The sequence below is a fragment of the Phyllostomus hastatus genome, unplaced genomic scaffold (assembly GCF_019186645.2).
Source record: "Phyllostomus hastatus isolate PE091 unplaced genomic scaffold, TTU_PhHast_1.1 phas_contig_196, whole genome shotgun sequence".
Classification (NCBI taxonomy): domain Eukaryota; kingdom Metazoa; phylum Chordata; class Mammalia; order Chiroptera; family Phyllostomidae; genus Phyllostomus; species Phyllostomus hastatus.
Genome location: NW_025333709.1, coordinates 26,405,289 through 26,421,734, shown reverse-complemented (window position 1 = coordinate 26,421,734; position 16,446 = coordinate 26,405,289). Strand labels below are relative to the sequence as shown.

At 39.7% G+C, this 16,446-nt stretch overlaps 1 protein-coding gene across 1 annotated transcript in view; it reads right to left on the bottom strand.

The window, feature by feature from the left end:
• The window catches only part of GRXCR1 (glutaredoxin and cysteine rich domain containing 1), a 100,815-nt gene extending 84,928 nt beyond the window's left edge, over positions 1–15,887 (bottom strand). The window contains exon 1 of the mRNA XM_045834700.1: positions 15,492–15,887. Within this exon, the coding sequence (XP_045690656.1) occupies positions 15,492–15,875 (384 nt within the window). The 5' untranslated portion in view covers positions 15,876–15,887. The remainder of the gene's footprint in view (positions 1–15,491) is intronic.
• Between the last annotated feature and the right edge of the window lie 559 nt (positions 15,888–16,446).

Genomic DNA, 16,446 nt, shown 5'->3' with positions numbered 1-16,446 from the left:
AGCTTCTGGCATGGCCTGGGTCCAGCAGAAACTGAGCAGTTACCCTACCAGGCCATGAGAACTACTTGGCTGTATACTGCTTTGTGGATGCATACTGTCACGTCCACAAAGTCATGAAGTCCAACAGGCCTAGCAATAAGTCATCACAAAATGAAAGAGGCTTAACTGAGATCAGGCTCACAGAGGTTCAGAGGGCTCAGGTAAGCTAGTTGAACAAGGAGGAGTACCTACCATGTACCATATCATCCAGACTGCCACCTGATAGAGCTTCAGGGTAGCATCTTGAGGGCATAGTTGATGCATAGGCTTGGAAATGATACTCTTAGAAAGAGGCATCATTCTTTGGGATGCCAATTCTACCTTTGCAAGAACTAGTAAACAAAAACCTCATTTAGAGTTGGGAGGACATGTAGAGGGAGCTCTCATGTGGTACCACTCACCCATCAATTACCCCCAGTAGGAACAAGGGAACTTTGTACCTCTAACAGGAAGGTGGTTTCTACTCTACTACTCCAGCAGGAAAGAATAGGATGTTCTCCTCCCCAGCAACTACTCAGCCAATGAGAGACTATTACAAGTCAGCCAATGAAAAGCCACAACACTTTGAACTCACAATCTCCTCCAACGGACTCTGTTTACAACTGTCCCTCTGAACGTTCCCTTTCCTCTATAAACTAACATTCCTCTCCTTTGTTCTCTGCACTTGTGTGTGGTTTGTCATTAGACTGCAGGTTCCAAATTGAAGTTCTTTGTTGTTCCTGAATACATCCACTTTTTTCTGAAGAAATATCTGGCTGTCTATTTGTTTACGCTCAACACCTTAAAGCAATGGTCATTATATAGAGCTTTATTGCCAATAGCTAGAATTCATGGGACCAACGGGAAGATGTAGGAATGATCCCATTCAGCATCACTCCCAGTCAGCCACCTGGGCAACTGTGCTTTCCATCCTTGAAACTTTAGGCATTATTAGTCTGAGCCCTAGGTCACAGGAGGGAGTACTTCTACCAAGCAACACAGAAAGAGGCCCATTAAACTTAAAGCTAGTAATGCAGCTGACATAAAAAGGCATCACATTACTGGCAAGGGTAACAGACCTTGATTGTCTCAAGGAGGTAGATAGAACTGCTGCCATATATTAGGGGCAACTGAAAACGTGTTTGGCCCTCAGGTACCTCTCATGGTACTCACTTGGTTCTTGTTTAAAATTAATTAATTAATTGATTTTTATTTTGTTTTTTCCCATCATCAGTTATCCTCTCTTTATTCTCTTCCACTTCTACCCACCCCTCTTACCCCCCACAATCACCACACTGTTGCCTGTATCCATAAGTTCTTTCTTTTTTTTTCTTTTTTGCTCAAACCCTCCAAGTGCAACAACCACTGCCTACCTAATAAGGGCGTAGTGACCAGAGGCTCAGATTCCATGGGGACTGAGAATACTATTCACCTAACCATGGCAGCCACCTCGACAGCAGAAGTGCAAGCTAAGAGGAAGGACCTCTAAAATGGATAGCAAACAAGGGAAAATAAATATCAGTTATTACTTCAAGGTCAACCACAGTGTGGGGCTTTAACTTACCCCGCTAATTCTCCCACTAACTGTGGCAAGGCTGTGTGTGAATGGAGCAAACTTAATGAAGAAGCAACTAATTCTGACTAGTGCAAGAGGCACATTGTAGTGGACACTTCTAGATTTCTTTCACGATGCTGGTAGACCCATCCCCCAGCTACTGTAAATATTGGCTGCTAAAAAGGTCATACTTCCCCCTTCACTGGATAAATATCTCCAAATGTCTCAGCAGAATGGATGCTGCCCACACACACACACACACACACACACACACACACACACACGTGCAAAGCCAATAGTCAGTGCCAGCTCTTTGCTGTGAGGTGGGACCAAATCCATGCTGCAATGTGTCTTTGAGTGTCCAAGCTGCAGCTGGTTTCCAGCCACGATCACTCTCTTGCTTAGTTTTCTTCTGCTGTCCTAATCTGCTTCCATCCCCTCCATCTTCTGAGAGCACTCTCTCACAAAATCACTGTGCGCTAGAACCCAACCTCAGGTTCTGTTCCTATGGAACTCAGCTGAAGACAAAGGAGATCTCCAAAGTAAGTGAAGTAGGAAAAACAACAGAAAACATTTCCGGTAGCAGGTTAACATGAAGGCCCAGATATTCCAGGACCGTGTTTTTTTCATGGTCCTTTAAATCATATTGGGAAGTTGTCAGCTCCATCATGTAAAACAAGTTAATATCAGCTTTCAAATTTCTCTGAGGATTAAAGAAAAAGTGCTATAAGAAAGGGACCTAACATAATTTCTGTCACATGTAGGCATTCAATAAATATTCATTCTCATTATCAGTATTAATCATATTCTTTTGAATAATTTTTAAAGCTTGTTTATGAGTAGCAGAATCAGGAGAGCTGGGGCAGCACTGCTGAAAGGCTTGCGGAAGACGGGCCTGCCCTGCTCTGCATGCAGAGAGCTTTTCTGCCATTGTTCTCAAATGCGGAATGAGTTCCAGCCCGCTGACTTCAGAGCCCCTGAGGTGACTGGCTTCAGGATGGAGGAGTGAATGAAGGAGCTCTGGGAATGATGGCTGTGACTCTGTAGTCATTGCCTTTTGTGTTTTATTTTGTTTCTGATTTAATGAAAGCAGACAGCAGGGGGGGAAATAAAATAATATGCACTGTTTGGGCAAAGGGCTTTTCTGTTTTAGATTGCTCAGCTTAGGTTAAATGTGACACATACCTCTTTAAAACTGCACACTTAGCACCCTATGAGAGAGAGAATAGATAACTAATAGATTTACACTTTTAGTTGCTGTTAAAAGTAAATGGTTTAGCATCCCCAACATCTCTTGAGGTTTCTGAAGTTTTAGTGTTGTAACAATTAAAGCCATCAGGTAAAAGCCATAGCTGTAGGCCTGATAGAATGTGGAGAGCAATCAGACATCAAAAGGAATGAGTACTGAAAAAAAATTAGAAAAAACAAACCTGGAAAGACAGAAAAATAACAAGTTCAGGAAAAATAACTGTACATAGGTTATGAAATAAGATCACTATTAAAATGATTTTGTAACTCAAGTAGCATAATCCAATGGAGTTGAATTGCATGAAATAAAAATTGTCTTAGCAAAATTCTTAGATAATGACGTGGCAGGTGCCGTCGCTCATTTATTCATGAGCTGTGGCCAACCCCATGCTCCAAGCTCCCTTCTACCACAGAGGCAATGCCACAAACTCACACTCCCAACCTCCTATTAGAACCAGGAGTGGCCATGAGACTCTATGCTGGCCAATGAAATGTATGAGAAAGCTTCCTGGAAGTTTCTGGAATTGTCTTTTCCTTCCTGATAGAAGAGGCACACCTACAAAGACTTCTCTTTTGCCACTCCTCTCCTTCTGTCTTCAATTCTGCCCTGCCTTTGACCTGTGGCAGCCACCTTGAATCCATGAGGGAACATCCCAAAGAAGCTGAAGATGACAGAGCAGAACAGCAGAAGCTGGCTTGTTTATCACATTTTGAAGCCACTAAACAGCCTCGGAGGCCTCTTCTGAGCTTCTTACACAATGTAAATGTGTGTGCATTTTAAGCCATGTGTAGCAGTCTACTCTATGGTTTATCCTTACAACCTCCCTTATAAATAAAAACTATTACCTGGGTTACTGTTGAAAGGCATGATAATCAACCCAGGCTATTGCTAAAGAAAAGACAAAGTCGATGTGTGCACAGAAGGAGCAGGCCAGGTTTTCAGGATGACAGGTGTAGAGGAATGCTCAGACACGAGGCACGTGGGTGGCTGGCTGGCTCAGCTCACAGGTGTGGAGCCAGGTGCGGCAGAGCCAGGCTCACAAACACATGGCCAAGTAGCCATAGGGGGTTAGACTACAGAATCCAAGACAAAAGCCCAGGTAGGGGCTGAAGCCAAGACAGGATCTTGGACAGAGGAATTGGCCTTGGGAACACAGGTTTGCATGGCAGGGGCTCAGCCAAGTTTAGAGGCAGCAGGTGAGAATTCCCCAAAGGAAGTGTGTTCTACCAATAAAGCTTGAAGTACCATGATGCTTTTTAAAAGGACTTGCCCCATTTAAAAAGATATTATATGAGAAGGAACAAAATCTCTATCATATTTACAGAATTAGGCACGATGTCCAGCCTCTGTTCCCCAGTAAGCTCCTGAGTACTTATATTTTACAGTAACAATGAGTTTGCCTCTGTCATAAGAAGGAATTTAGTTTGTCTGAGGACAGAAATGATGCTTCATTCATACTTACATACTCATTGCCTAACAGAGTCCCTAGCATTAATTAATTCACAATTGTTTGGAAGATGGATAATAAAAATAATAGCAGTATTCCTTGAGCCCATGGAATGTTCCAGGCATCATGCAAAATGCTTTATACACAACAGTTCATTTATTTCATGGAAAATAGTCACTATCATTCTTCCCACTTTACTGATGAAGAAACTGTGGTTTATAGAAGTTGAGTAAATTTCCCCAGAATACTAACAAGGAAATGGCTGAACTCTGCAGGTCATCTCCCTCCAGAGAGCATACTCTGATCCATTAATGGAGGGAAAAGAAGCACACAAGTTATTTAAGACACTACTGGAGAATTATGATATTTGTCTCCTCTTTCTCTCTCATAGAAAAGTGAGCTTTCATTCCTAGAAACATGGGTCTTCTTTTGCTAGACATAAAGCAATGAAGTTGGGTAACTCCTAGAACTGAAAGAAGTAAGAGCTGGGCATGCTGGGAAAGGACTTATGTGAAGGACCTGATGGGCTGCCTGCAGCATCACAGGGCTGAAGGGGCAGCAGTGGTGATGGGTCCAGCAGGGCCTGTGGACCAGGACCATTGCTAGGTTTCCTGGTCCCTTGTAAGCCTGTATGCCCTGCAGAGCACAAGGAGTGAGGAAAGGAGCCCCAGTGATGACTAACCGAGAACTCCCTGTGCACCCTTATAAACAGGAGCCATGAGTCACTTTCAGTCTCATGTGGAAACACCAAGTAAAATATGTTTCTTGCAGTGGCTGGTTGTGCCTCACTTTTACACCTTGGACAGAAGGAAGGAAGGAAGGAAGGAAGGAAGGAAGGAAGGAAGGAAGGAAGGAAGGAAGGGAAGGAAGGAAGGAAGGAAGGAAGGAAGAGACTCTTATGCACGTTGAATAGGCAGCTACCTCATTTCCAGCACAGGCTTCGAGCCTGTTTCAGTTCTCATAAGCTCCCACCACCAAGTCACTTTTTTGGAGAGAAAGTTTCTTCTCCAGCAATCCTTCATAGAAATAGAAAAACTGCTCCTAAGAAAGCCAACTTGTACCAAAGAGATTGAGGCAGGCAGAATATGGCCTTGCAGAATATATATAGTATATCTTTATATATGAGAAGGAAAAATTCCTCAGTTAGAGGGAGAGTCTTGACAGATGTGATTAATCAAGAAAATCTATGAAGCTGTGCCCCAAAGTCCTGTTATTTAGCTTTCTGTGTGGTTTGGAAAGAGATGTGGCATCATCAGTAAAGGATAGTTGGTTTATTTGTGTTATCCTTGTAGCAGATCTCCTCATATGTTCTTTTAATGGAAAATGTTTATAACTGTGTGTACTAGAAGGCAGTTAAAAGCACAGGCACTCAGAGAGGCAACTCTTCAGCCATCAGACTCCTGCTACTGCCTTAGATTGTGGATAAAACTCCATGACTCTAAAGCCCAACATGACTGAGTATTCATTCATTTGACTCAACCTATGCTTGTGCCATGACCCCAAGCTATCTGCTTCCCAAAGATCATGGTTACTGCCCTCCGGTTGTAGAAATTACGATATAGGAACTTAGGGACAAATGACCCCCTTTCTGAAGAAAACTCTCTGGCAGTATGAGAATAAAGTATAAGGATCATTTTTAAGCTAATAAGGAGAAACCCACGGAGTCCTCTGAGGCCAACGCAGCCTGTGCCTCAGCCACACCGTTTCTCTCCCCCCTCTCCCTGTATTAGAGTAAGACCACTCATTTGGCTTTACTGGTTTCCAGTGCTCAGTGACACATTTGGGACTTCCTTAGCAATGCCTAACTTCCTTTAAATTCATTTCTTTTTACTCACGATATTGTTCTGTGTTCCTAATTTGCCACAATCTAAACTGTGTTCCAGTTACTCAACAAGGTGCTCAGAAGCAACCTGACACAAAATCAGGGTCCAAAAATATTTTGACAACTGGGACTAATGCAATACAATTGAATTTTGTTGACTGTTGAGTCTTGCATATAAACGCAGAAAGGAAGCCAACAGAACAGTATTACATTAAATGAAAAAGTAGATGTTTTATAGGGCTGAAAGTTTTAATTCGTGAATTTCTTCACTGAGAAAAGATGTTTCAATAAGGAGGCAAGCCAACATCACAACAGTGTGCTGTGACCACCAAAAACATTAATTTAATCTTAAACCACATAGATGAAGTGAATGATGGATGGTCTGCACTCTGTCCTAGTATGATCAGCTTCAGCAGGTTCAGTATCCATGGGATGGTAAGAAGATTTGAAACCTTGTTTCGGCAAATACCCTGAATCTCTTTTCTCTAGAAATCACCATCAGAGGCCGGGTGAGGCCTCAGCAGAGGCATAGTAAAGAAAGCTCAAGGAGCAGGTGAGCGGTTGGACACTAGTTGCTCAGTGAATAAGAACCCAAGCTTTGGAGTTAAACATTCTGGTGTTCGTATCACTTATTATTGTGGGACTGAGCAAGATACTCAGTAGCTGTGACCTTGTACCAGTTTCCTTCCACTGCTTCACAAACTACCCCAAACTGGGTGGAATACTACATTAAGCATTTATGGCTCACTCATTGAGGGTTAGCTGCCAATCAGTTGATCTAAGGGAAGCTATGCCGGGCTTGGCTTCAAACTGTGGGTTGGGTCCAGTTCTGATCTGTGTTGTCTCTCACTCTTCTGGGACAAGCTGGCCTTCTGCAGCATGTCCTTCTCTGATGATGGAAGGAGTGCCAAAGGGCAGACACAGCCATGCAGGCACATTTCAAGCTTCTGCATGTGCCACATCTGTTGCCAGCCCATTGTTCAAGGAGGTCATGTGGCCAAGACTGAAGTCAAGGGCTATAGAGGTACACTCATGTCCTCAGATGGCCCTGGGAAAAGGGTATCAATGTTTCATACTATTGTACTACAAGGAAATAAAGAAAGAGAGCAATAATTTATTGACCTCAAAGCCCTTGTTTTCTCTTACAAAAAAATATGCCTACTTATCTACCAGGTTTTGTAGGCAAACTAGTAACTGCTTGAAAACTCCCATGACCTAATCCTCACACCTGTGAATATGTTACCTTCCCTGGCAAAAGAAACTTTGCAGACATGGTTGCATTAAGGGCATTAAGACACAAAGATGATCTTGGATTGTCCTGTGGGCCAATGTAATCACAGAAGTCTTTGGAAGGGAAGGGAGGTGGGAGAGTTAGAGGAGACAGAGTGGTGGAAGCAGAGGTTGGAGTGATGCAGGCCCAGGGGCCCAGGAATGCGGGCAGCCTCTGGAAGTGTTAAAAGACAAGGAGCAGGTTTCCTCCAAAAGCCTCCAGAATAAGCAGAGTCCTGTTGAAACCTTAATTTTAGCCCCATAAGACTCTTTCAGAGTTCTCACTCTGAAACTATAAAGCCACGAATTTGCTTTGTTTGAAATCACTAAGATCATGGCAGTTTTTTTTCAACAATAGAGAACTAATACACTTGGTGAGTAATTATCATTGTTTAGTCCTTCCTAAATATAAATATTGCAGGCTTATATTTCATATAGTGAACATGATTAATCTATATTCCAAAGCTTTTGCTATTTATTTCTGTAGAAAATCATTAATCCCAAGTCATTGAGAAAGGAGTGTTTATCTGGGACATTTTAGTAGAGTTCTGCAGAATCTTCAGACACGAGAGAGTGTCTCTTCCACCAAATGCTCCAAAGGAAATGTGCTGGTAGCTGTCAAAGGAAGGTGCTCATGAGAAGCCATAAGAGGACTTGAACCTGGTACACCAAAAGCAATGAGCAGGCAAGAGCTGCTGCTCTGACAGCATGGGCTGGTTCTGAGCCCCTTGGGAGTGGGATTGCCTGCCGCTTCTCCATGCTGACCCTGGTCTAATTCATGAAACCCCTTTCTCCCTGAGATCAGAGCCTGCCCAGTTCTTCCCACCTTCCTAAAATGACCTTCATTTAGTGTCCATGGGTTTGGTGCTCTGACTTTCTCCCTATCCTCTCTCCACTGACCTCCTAGAGCATAATTCTCTTCTAACAAAACCATCTCTTCTAACAAACCATCTCTTGCAAATAAGTACCTTGACTTTCACTAGTCTACCTGCTTTGTGGACTAACCACACTTCCAGAATTTTCCTAAAATAGGGATCTCTCATTCCATACCACTAGTTACATTAAAGATCCATAAAAGGAATAATATTCCTTTAATCCTTCCATGACCCAATTTTGTTGTTTAGGAATCAAAAAAAAAAGGAATACTCCCATAATTTGTCATATTAACTGTGTAGGAGATGTACATTAACAAAATGTACATTTAATCTTTTCCTCTAAATGAAATATTCTAAGACATAAATAACTTGTCAGCAATCAGGTGAGATAATTAGGGGCTGAGGAGTAGTAAAGGGTATGGGGAAACAAATATACCAACAGAAGATGACTCGATTTGGGGTGGCGGGCACACAGTGCCACATACAGATCAGGTAGCATAGAAATGGACATGGAAACCTACATGATCCTATTGGCCAATATCACCCCAATCAATTTAATGAAAATGAAAAAATAAGCAAAGAGATTATATAATTCCCTTGACTAAAAACTTGTTTTAACATCACATTTTATTCTCTTTATAATTTTAAAAATTCCTTCCAGGCAATAATGACTGAGGGATTGATATATTTATTTAGTGTCAGTTTATAGACCATAAATGTTATATTGCTCTTATACAACATTCAAAATACTGAGTTTTAGAGAAAATATCAGAAACTCTTCCAGCTTTCCCAAACCACCCAAAGAATGTTTGTGTAGCCCTGTAGTTATATTGCTTTTATAAAGTTTAGAAACATCAGGTGTGAATTCCCTAATTATGCGGTGCCTCTGGGCTTCCCTAAGAGTTCATTAAACAGTTCCAACTCATCTTGCATTTGCTCATCTGTGATTTTGCTCAGCATGTTATTCTAAAGATAGAATACAGGCAGACTCATAGGATTAGGCTTGAAACAATTAAAACCAAACTCCCATGAATTAAACTGTCATGATGATTCAAGGGTTCTAATGAATAGAGGAGAATGAAAGAAATCTAAACTAGATGTTCACTGAACTAAAGAGAGGACGTTTTCGTAAGGCTCATAGAACTTGGATACGTCAGCACCCATGGGCAGAGTCATCATTACAGACTTCTGGAGACTCACGGATCGAGATAAGAGTCAGTTACACAGATGACCCATCCATTACTGGGCCTGCAGACAGAACTAAATTAGAAAGCAAGAGAAGCTGAAGAAAGGGATGCAACAAAATTATGGTCTCATCGAGAAAGACGAAAAGGAGGAAAACACAAGCATTGGAGAAACACAGAGGCTGTTAGGCCAACAAGAAAACAGGAGAATCCTATGGCAAAAAGAAACAAAACTGAGTTTTATATCTGAATCCTTCTATGAGTCACTTTCCACTACCATTCACAACACACTGCTGAATATTCTTTGAAGGCAAGAATTGGGTTTTATTCATCAAGTTATCTAGCATAGAGCCTGCTCTATAAGAAGTAAATGGTTATTCAATGAATGGCTGAAAGAATACTGAAGATAACCCACAACAGAAGGGATTAACTGGAGCAAGCTACTAATGCTTTCCCATGCAAACTCCATTCCCACCCACTATGGGAAATCTTCAAACCCAAAAGAGATGGAAAAGAAGAAAATAACCACTGTCTGAAAGGATTTCACTTAATTCATTAATTCAAAGACAGAATTTATTGAGTTCCTACTCAGTATTAGTGTCGAATGCTGTGATCTAGACTAGCAAAGGGATAGTATGTGAAAGGTGGTCACAAGATTTTCAGGTCTATTGGTTTTTGAGTCTTTAATTGTACATAAAAATATACCAGTAGTATCAATTCATTATTGATGCTTTTTTTCCTGTTTCTTAAATTACAGGTCACCTAATTTCTTAATGTAGCTTTTTGCATGATTTGAAACTGTATCAACAATTCTAGAGTCTCTTGTCTAGTTTTTGATAGGAAAAAAAGGCAATATTTCCATTAGTGGGTGCTCATTTTGATAGAATATTACATAAAAATTTCTTTGGATAAATGATATTTTAACCTACAACTTAATGTTTCATACATAGAAAAGAAATTCAAGTTATTACTAGATTAATAATGATACTACATCATGAAGTTACTGTGAAAAATAAAGATGTCATGCACATAAATAACAAGAAAAGTGTCTCATATTCAGTAACGATCTAATCGACACTAACTATTATTGTTGCTGCTCTTGCTACTTTTCCAAAGGGGTCCAAATAAGCCACTGGGACCAAGGAGTTATCAAGGATATTGCCTTGTTTTCACTGGAACATTATTCTATTCACTGAGCTGGGTTCAGTGAACCAGAGGTAGTTCATAAGTATGGCCAAACTCTTCTGTCTTTCCCCATCCCAAAGCTAGGGAACAATGCTGAGCAGCAGTCTTCCTCGAAATAATCAGGCATCCCCTTCCACTGGTGACCCCTGTAGCTGCATGATAGCTTAAACAAATAATGTTATAGATAGGAGAGGTTTTGATTGATTAATTTTAAGAATACAATTTAAAAAATAATAGAACTCTACAGAAACCCTAGGTGAAGACTTAATATTGGCTGAATAATAAGTTTCAAAGCCTGCTAATGAAATGTTGCTCTTTCAAAAAACCAGGCTGTACCCTAAATCTTCATATTTGTAATTATAATAGATTTTTGTTTGTAATATATTATACATCTTTGTACTTGTAATTATAACACTTCAAAAGGTAAAATCGAGAGGTTTTGTGCATAGCATCATGTTTTTAAAATCTTACATAGCTAAAACGAAAAAAGGCATCATTCTTATGTTACTAGCTTTGGGCCAAATGCTTGATTTCTCTGACAAGCAGTCATCTGAAAACAAACATTATAATTTTTTTTCTTATTTCACAGAATTTTGGATACATTGAAGTAAAATTGTGTATGTGAAAGCCTTCTGCAAAATGCAACTCATTCTGAAAATTCAATAGTATTTTTATTTTATTTGTCTTGAAATATTAGAATGGTCATAAATAGAAGCACACTAACCACAGATGTGCATGCACATACATCGATGAAGGAAAATGTTTGAGTTTTTAGAAAGGAGCCACCAAATTATATTGTGTGGTATAATTATTTTCCTCCTTTGTATTATTTACCTCTATATAATAATTTAAATTTGCAGGAAAAAGGGGAATTGAAATTTGAAAACTACAACAGAAGATTCTTACAGAGTATACAACAAATTATACAAGTTTGAAGATAAGGTCAAGAAAATATCACTGAGTGAAATTCAATTATGTCTAAAATTTAATCCCATGAGAATAAATTAGAAAAAATAAATGACCTTAATTATCTGTATCACTGACCCATTCTAAGAGATTTTGGAAATATGTTACTGCTGAGAGCAAGGCATGTCTCGAATCCAGTCCTGCGAACGAGGTGACGTGAGCCTTGAGCTATACAGTGGTTCTGTAACAGTAACTGCTTTTGAAAAATAAAAATAATAATCTTTCTAAAATATTCCTTTAGCAAGGAATACATTCATTTACCTACATAGAAATATCTTTAAAGCAGAATTCCTTAAACATAACTAAAACACTGCACCTACACCAAAGCGTACTGATCAGATTTCCGGGCCTGCTCCTCAGCCAACTAAGTGATGCATTAGAAAACCCACAGGAAACACGTCTGTCAAGATATCTTTAGTTTGGCTCAGGAAGGACCCTCCTCGTGACCTCACAAATCATAGATCAATACATATCTTCTTTGTTCTCCTCATTAAATATTGAAGGCATAAAAACATTGAAGCACGTTCTCTGCACAGGCAACTTCAGGCACCTGGATGAATTTCCCCTTTACACTCTAGGTCAATGATTCTCAAACTTTAATGTACAGGGTCTGACAGAAGCAACACCTGCTTGAGTGTGGTTGGTTGGGTAATAATATGAGTGTAGTAATTTATAGTTTTAGCTTGAACACTTCACCTAAACTGTCATATGGTGTGCTTGAATGTGATAGTGTTATGTTACAGAATTACCTGCTTATGATTTTATAACAACACATTTTGTAATAAAAAGGGGCATCATTTGTGCCAGCCCTTGTACATAAGAACATCCTAAAGAGCTTCTAACAAAGGCATATTTCCAGGCCACTCTTAGAGTCTAGGTTTTCAGATTTCCAGACTGGCCTCCCCTGAGCATTACAGGTTTGTCGGCTCTGTGAGAGCTGGGAAAGTCGAACACCTGGATCTGAGGAGCTATAGTCTAGACCAGCTGGAGAGAGTCACCGAGAAACCAACCAACTACCCACTACAAGGCCCCCAGAGAACCCAGATGACCTTTCTCTCTATGCCTCCTGGTCCATCACTACCTGTAGCAACCTCGTTCAATATTGCACATCCTCCATAGCTCGGAAGTCTATAAGGCAAATTAACTGATAAAGAAAATGAAAATTTGTTCTAATACATATTTCTAAATAAATACATATTTATTTATGTATTTAGAAATACATATTTCTAAATATTTCTAGACAACTTTCTAAATCAGTGCTGCTAAGAAGTAAGTTGTTTTAAGTAAATAATTTCAATGACTATTCTCTGCACAGTTAAAATTTTTACAGAGCACATGCCAGTGTTTAAGGAGACTGGAAGAACAGAATGGGAAACTAATGAAGAGGAGGCAGAGTGATTTACAGGGTCTTTGAAAGGTTTTATTTATATTTACAGTTTTCTTTCAAATTCCAAGTTGAGTGCTTCAAGATTTTATAACATAAAACAGGAAAAAAGGCCTATTTTTTCGGTCATAGTTCCTTGCTTCAACAAGATTGCCCGTGCATTGGGAGCTTAATCAAATAGACAAGGTACCACTCCTCACTTTTTTCCCCAACAGAAATTGCTATGTCATAGTCTTTTCTATTTAAGTTTGCTACTCATTTTCTGGGGAACATGGAATATATAAAAAGATCCAGGGAAGAGTCACATCTGGCCCCATACCCATGTATGGAGGAAATTGAAATGTAACTTCTGCTTTTAACCCCTATGACTTCTCTGCTACTACATTGTGGGATGTATGTGGAAACCTACTCATTCACTCGAAGATATATGCCTAAGACATTTAGTACTGCTTATGGTATATATGTATATATGTCCTTTAGCAAGCAGCAAGTATCCAAGTCAGATCTCCACCCAATCCTTTGTAGGTTGTATTGCACAACTGCAGGGGGTGGTATTCACACACACAATGATATGAATAAAGCTTCTCAAAATAGTGCAACTGGCAGCCCTGATTCAACGTAGGGGTTCCTTTACCTTATGTTTTGTCCTGGAGAGATCAGAAAATATTCCATGAAGATGATGGTGGTGATGATGAAACTGATAATAATGGCCAAGATTTGTGAGTACCTTCAGGATACTGCTTATCCACATAAAGAAAGAAGGAGGAGATAGGGGTCCTTTTTTATTAATTAAATAGAACTTCATTCTAATATTAATACAACATTAAATATCAGATTTTGAGAGCCCTCTGCTTGTAGGGTGATATGGAATGTAGTTAAATCATTAGAAAATGACAGTTTTGTTGAATTTTTCCTTCCCACTCCCAATGGGTGATGGAATTATGCATAGAAAAATATACAAGCCAATATTGTAAGTTAATTGAGTACTAATATTTTCACAAGTAATTTTTTATATTCCCTATTTACAAATTTATGACACAATCAGAATACAGTCACAAGGAAGAAAAGGTTTTCTCTTGCAGGTTTTAAAGATTTAAGGTATTAACTCATAATAAATAGTAGGTTTTGGGGGGGAGGTGGAGATTTGAACAAAATCAAACCAAAGTATTAAAATTGGTACAGCAGCTTTGTAAATAATGCTCCAAACCATAGAGCCTTTGAAACCATGACAAGCTAAATTAATTACAATGAATTAATAGTTTTGGAATGTAACTGTTATATGGTCTTGGTTCCCCCTTTGCAAAAATAATTTCTGCATTGGGTGAAACAGGGAGACGACTAAGATGATTTCAACCTAATAGTCCCATGTCTAGAAATCTACACAAGATTGTCCCTAACCTGGTAAAACGTAGTCACCTGTTTTCAATCTATGGTTCCCCACCCCCACTTATAATCTGTGAAACCCTTCACAGGTTTTGTATATGAAAATGACCTTTGATCTTAACCACTTTTACCCTTTAATTTCTTTTAAAAGTCTTCGTAGTATGATCTTTCCCTGTACTTCCTTTCAAATGAAAAAAAGAAACAGTCAAATATCACTTAAAAAAATCCTTCCTCCCTTCCATTCCAGAAGCTCCCTATAATGTCAAGGCATTGAATAATTCATCACAAGATATCATTGTATTTAAATATTGAGAATAATATAAAATGATATTACAATGAAAAATATTGGTAAGCTACCTTAATGATAGTGGTTATCAATTTTATCCCCAAATACATGCCTATTTTTAACAGAATATCATTTTACCAATACTTCCAGGCAATTTCAAAAAAACTGTCTTAATATCAAATCATTGCCAAAGGCCCAGGACCTGAATAATACATTCCTACATACTCTGCAAAATCTATCCAATTTTAAGGGCAATTTTTTACTATGAAATCTGGATACCAGTCTCTACTCTTGTAGAAGAATAACTTTTCCCAGTGCTGCTCTAAGAGTCCTTAAGAGCAAACTAATGGAGAAACGTAACACAGACGAACCTGCAACCTCCTCGGGGATGGGAGAGTCAAGGTTAGCCTTCCTGTGTTCACAACATTCCAACTGATCCCACCCACCTGCATACAGTGCTCAGTCGTTTTCTGATTTAAATATCTGTACAACCGATGATGAACACTAACCTGGTGTCTTAAGAATGATCAACCAGAAATTAACATCTAAGTTTTGCTCAGATGCCTTGAACACCATAGTGTGTCATTTTTCTTGGCTAAGAAGCAGATATGCTGTTTCAGACATTACAAGCTGAAAGAATAGACCGCATAAATGGTGGAAATTTGGCTTTGAGAGGTCCATCTAGTTTGCTAAGCACAGTAACCCTTTTTTTAATCAGTGGCTGTGGAGGCAATATCTTAGATGGGAAAGGACTCATGAAGTATGCAGGAGTCATGAACGAGAGAGCTTGCTTCAAGCTGGAGAGCCGAGTGGTGTTCACATGGTGAGCAGGGAACCACTTCAGGAGGAGAAAAAGGCAATGACTTACCTGTAATACTTTGGTCAGGTTGTTAAATAGAGCTTGGCCAGCACTCACTTTGTGTTTGACACCTCTGACTGTGCCATTTTTGCTTAAAATGTTGACTCTTCTTGTACCAAAACCCTTCTCGCTGGCAGCCCTGGCTAACACCAACAAGTTATCCTGCTCGTTCTCATATTCATCACTCTCTGATCCTATGTGGCCATTGTGCTGTCCATCAGACTCACTTAGTCCATCTATGCCACAGATACTGGCACATTCGGAATCCAGAGAGCCTGACGGTTGCCCATCCTCATACACCTCCTTCAGAACTCGTCCGCTGCTAGATGATGCGATCCGAAACCGGACTTTCCGTGGCCTGTCACTTTCCGGTTTCATCTCCCTTTTGAGCATGGTCACATCCACTGACACTTACAGTTCACATAATGCTCGATCCCCTGTTATTACTTCAGTCCGCCTGCCGTATAGTAGTACCAGAACTAAATTCCAGTGACAGCAGCACTCGTATGAAGCTAACATGGAAAGGAAAGAAGATTCCCAAGAACTTACAGTGCATCTCTGCTGTTAATAATGAATGTGTGTGTGTGCTATGGTTACCTTTAAACTAAAACCTGCAAAATGATCCCAGCCATTAACTATTAAATAGTTATGCTGGACTCTTTAACAGGACAAGTGCAAGAAGGTGGCATGCAATGAAAAAGAACATAAGTATGAGCAAGGAAATGAAAGACTTGAACTTTAAAGCCAATAGTGAATAGTGAGTGTTGAAAAGGGTCTTCCTGACAGAAATATCTCTACATTCCTTATCCAGGGTGGAGGCCAGAGATAAAATATGGAATCAAATGTAGAGTACCAGAGATGTTGGTCTTCTCACAGTGCTTATTTCTTCCTTATTTCACTCTCAACAAACACTTTAAAAAGGCCAGTGGACATGCCACATTGCTCCATAGCATGCTATGTAGAA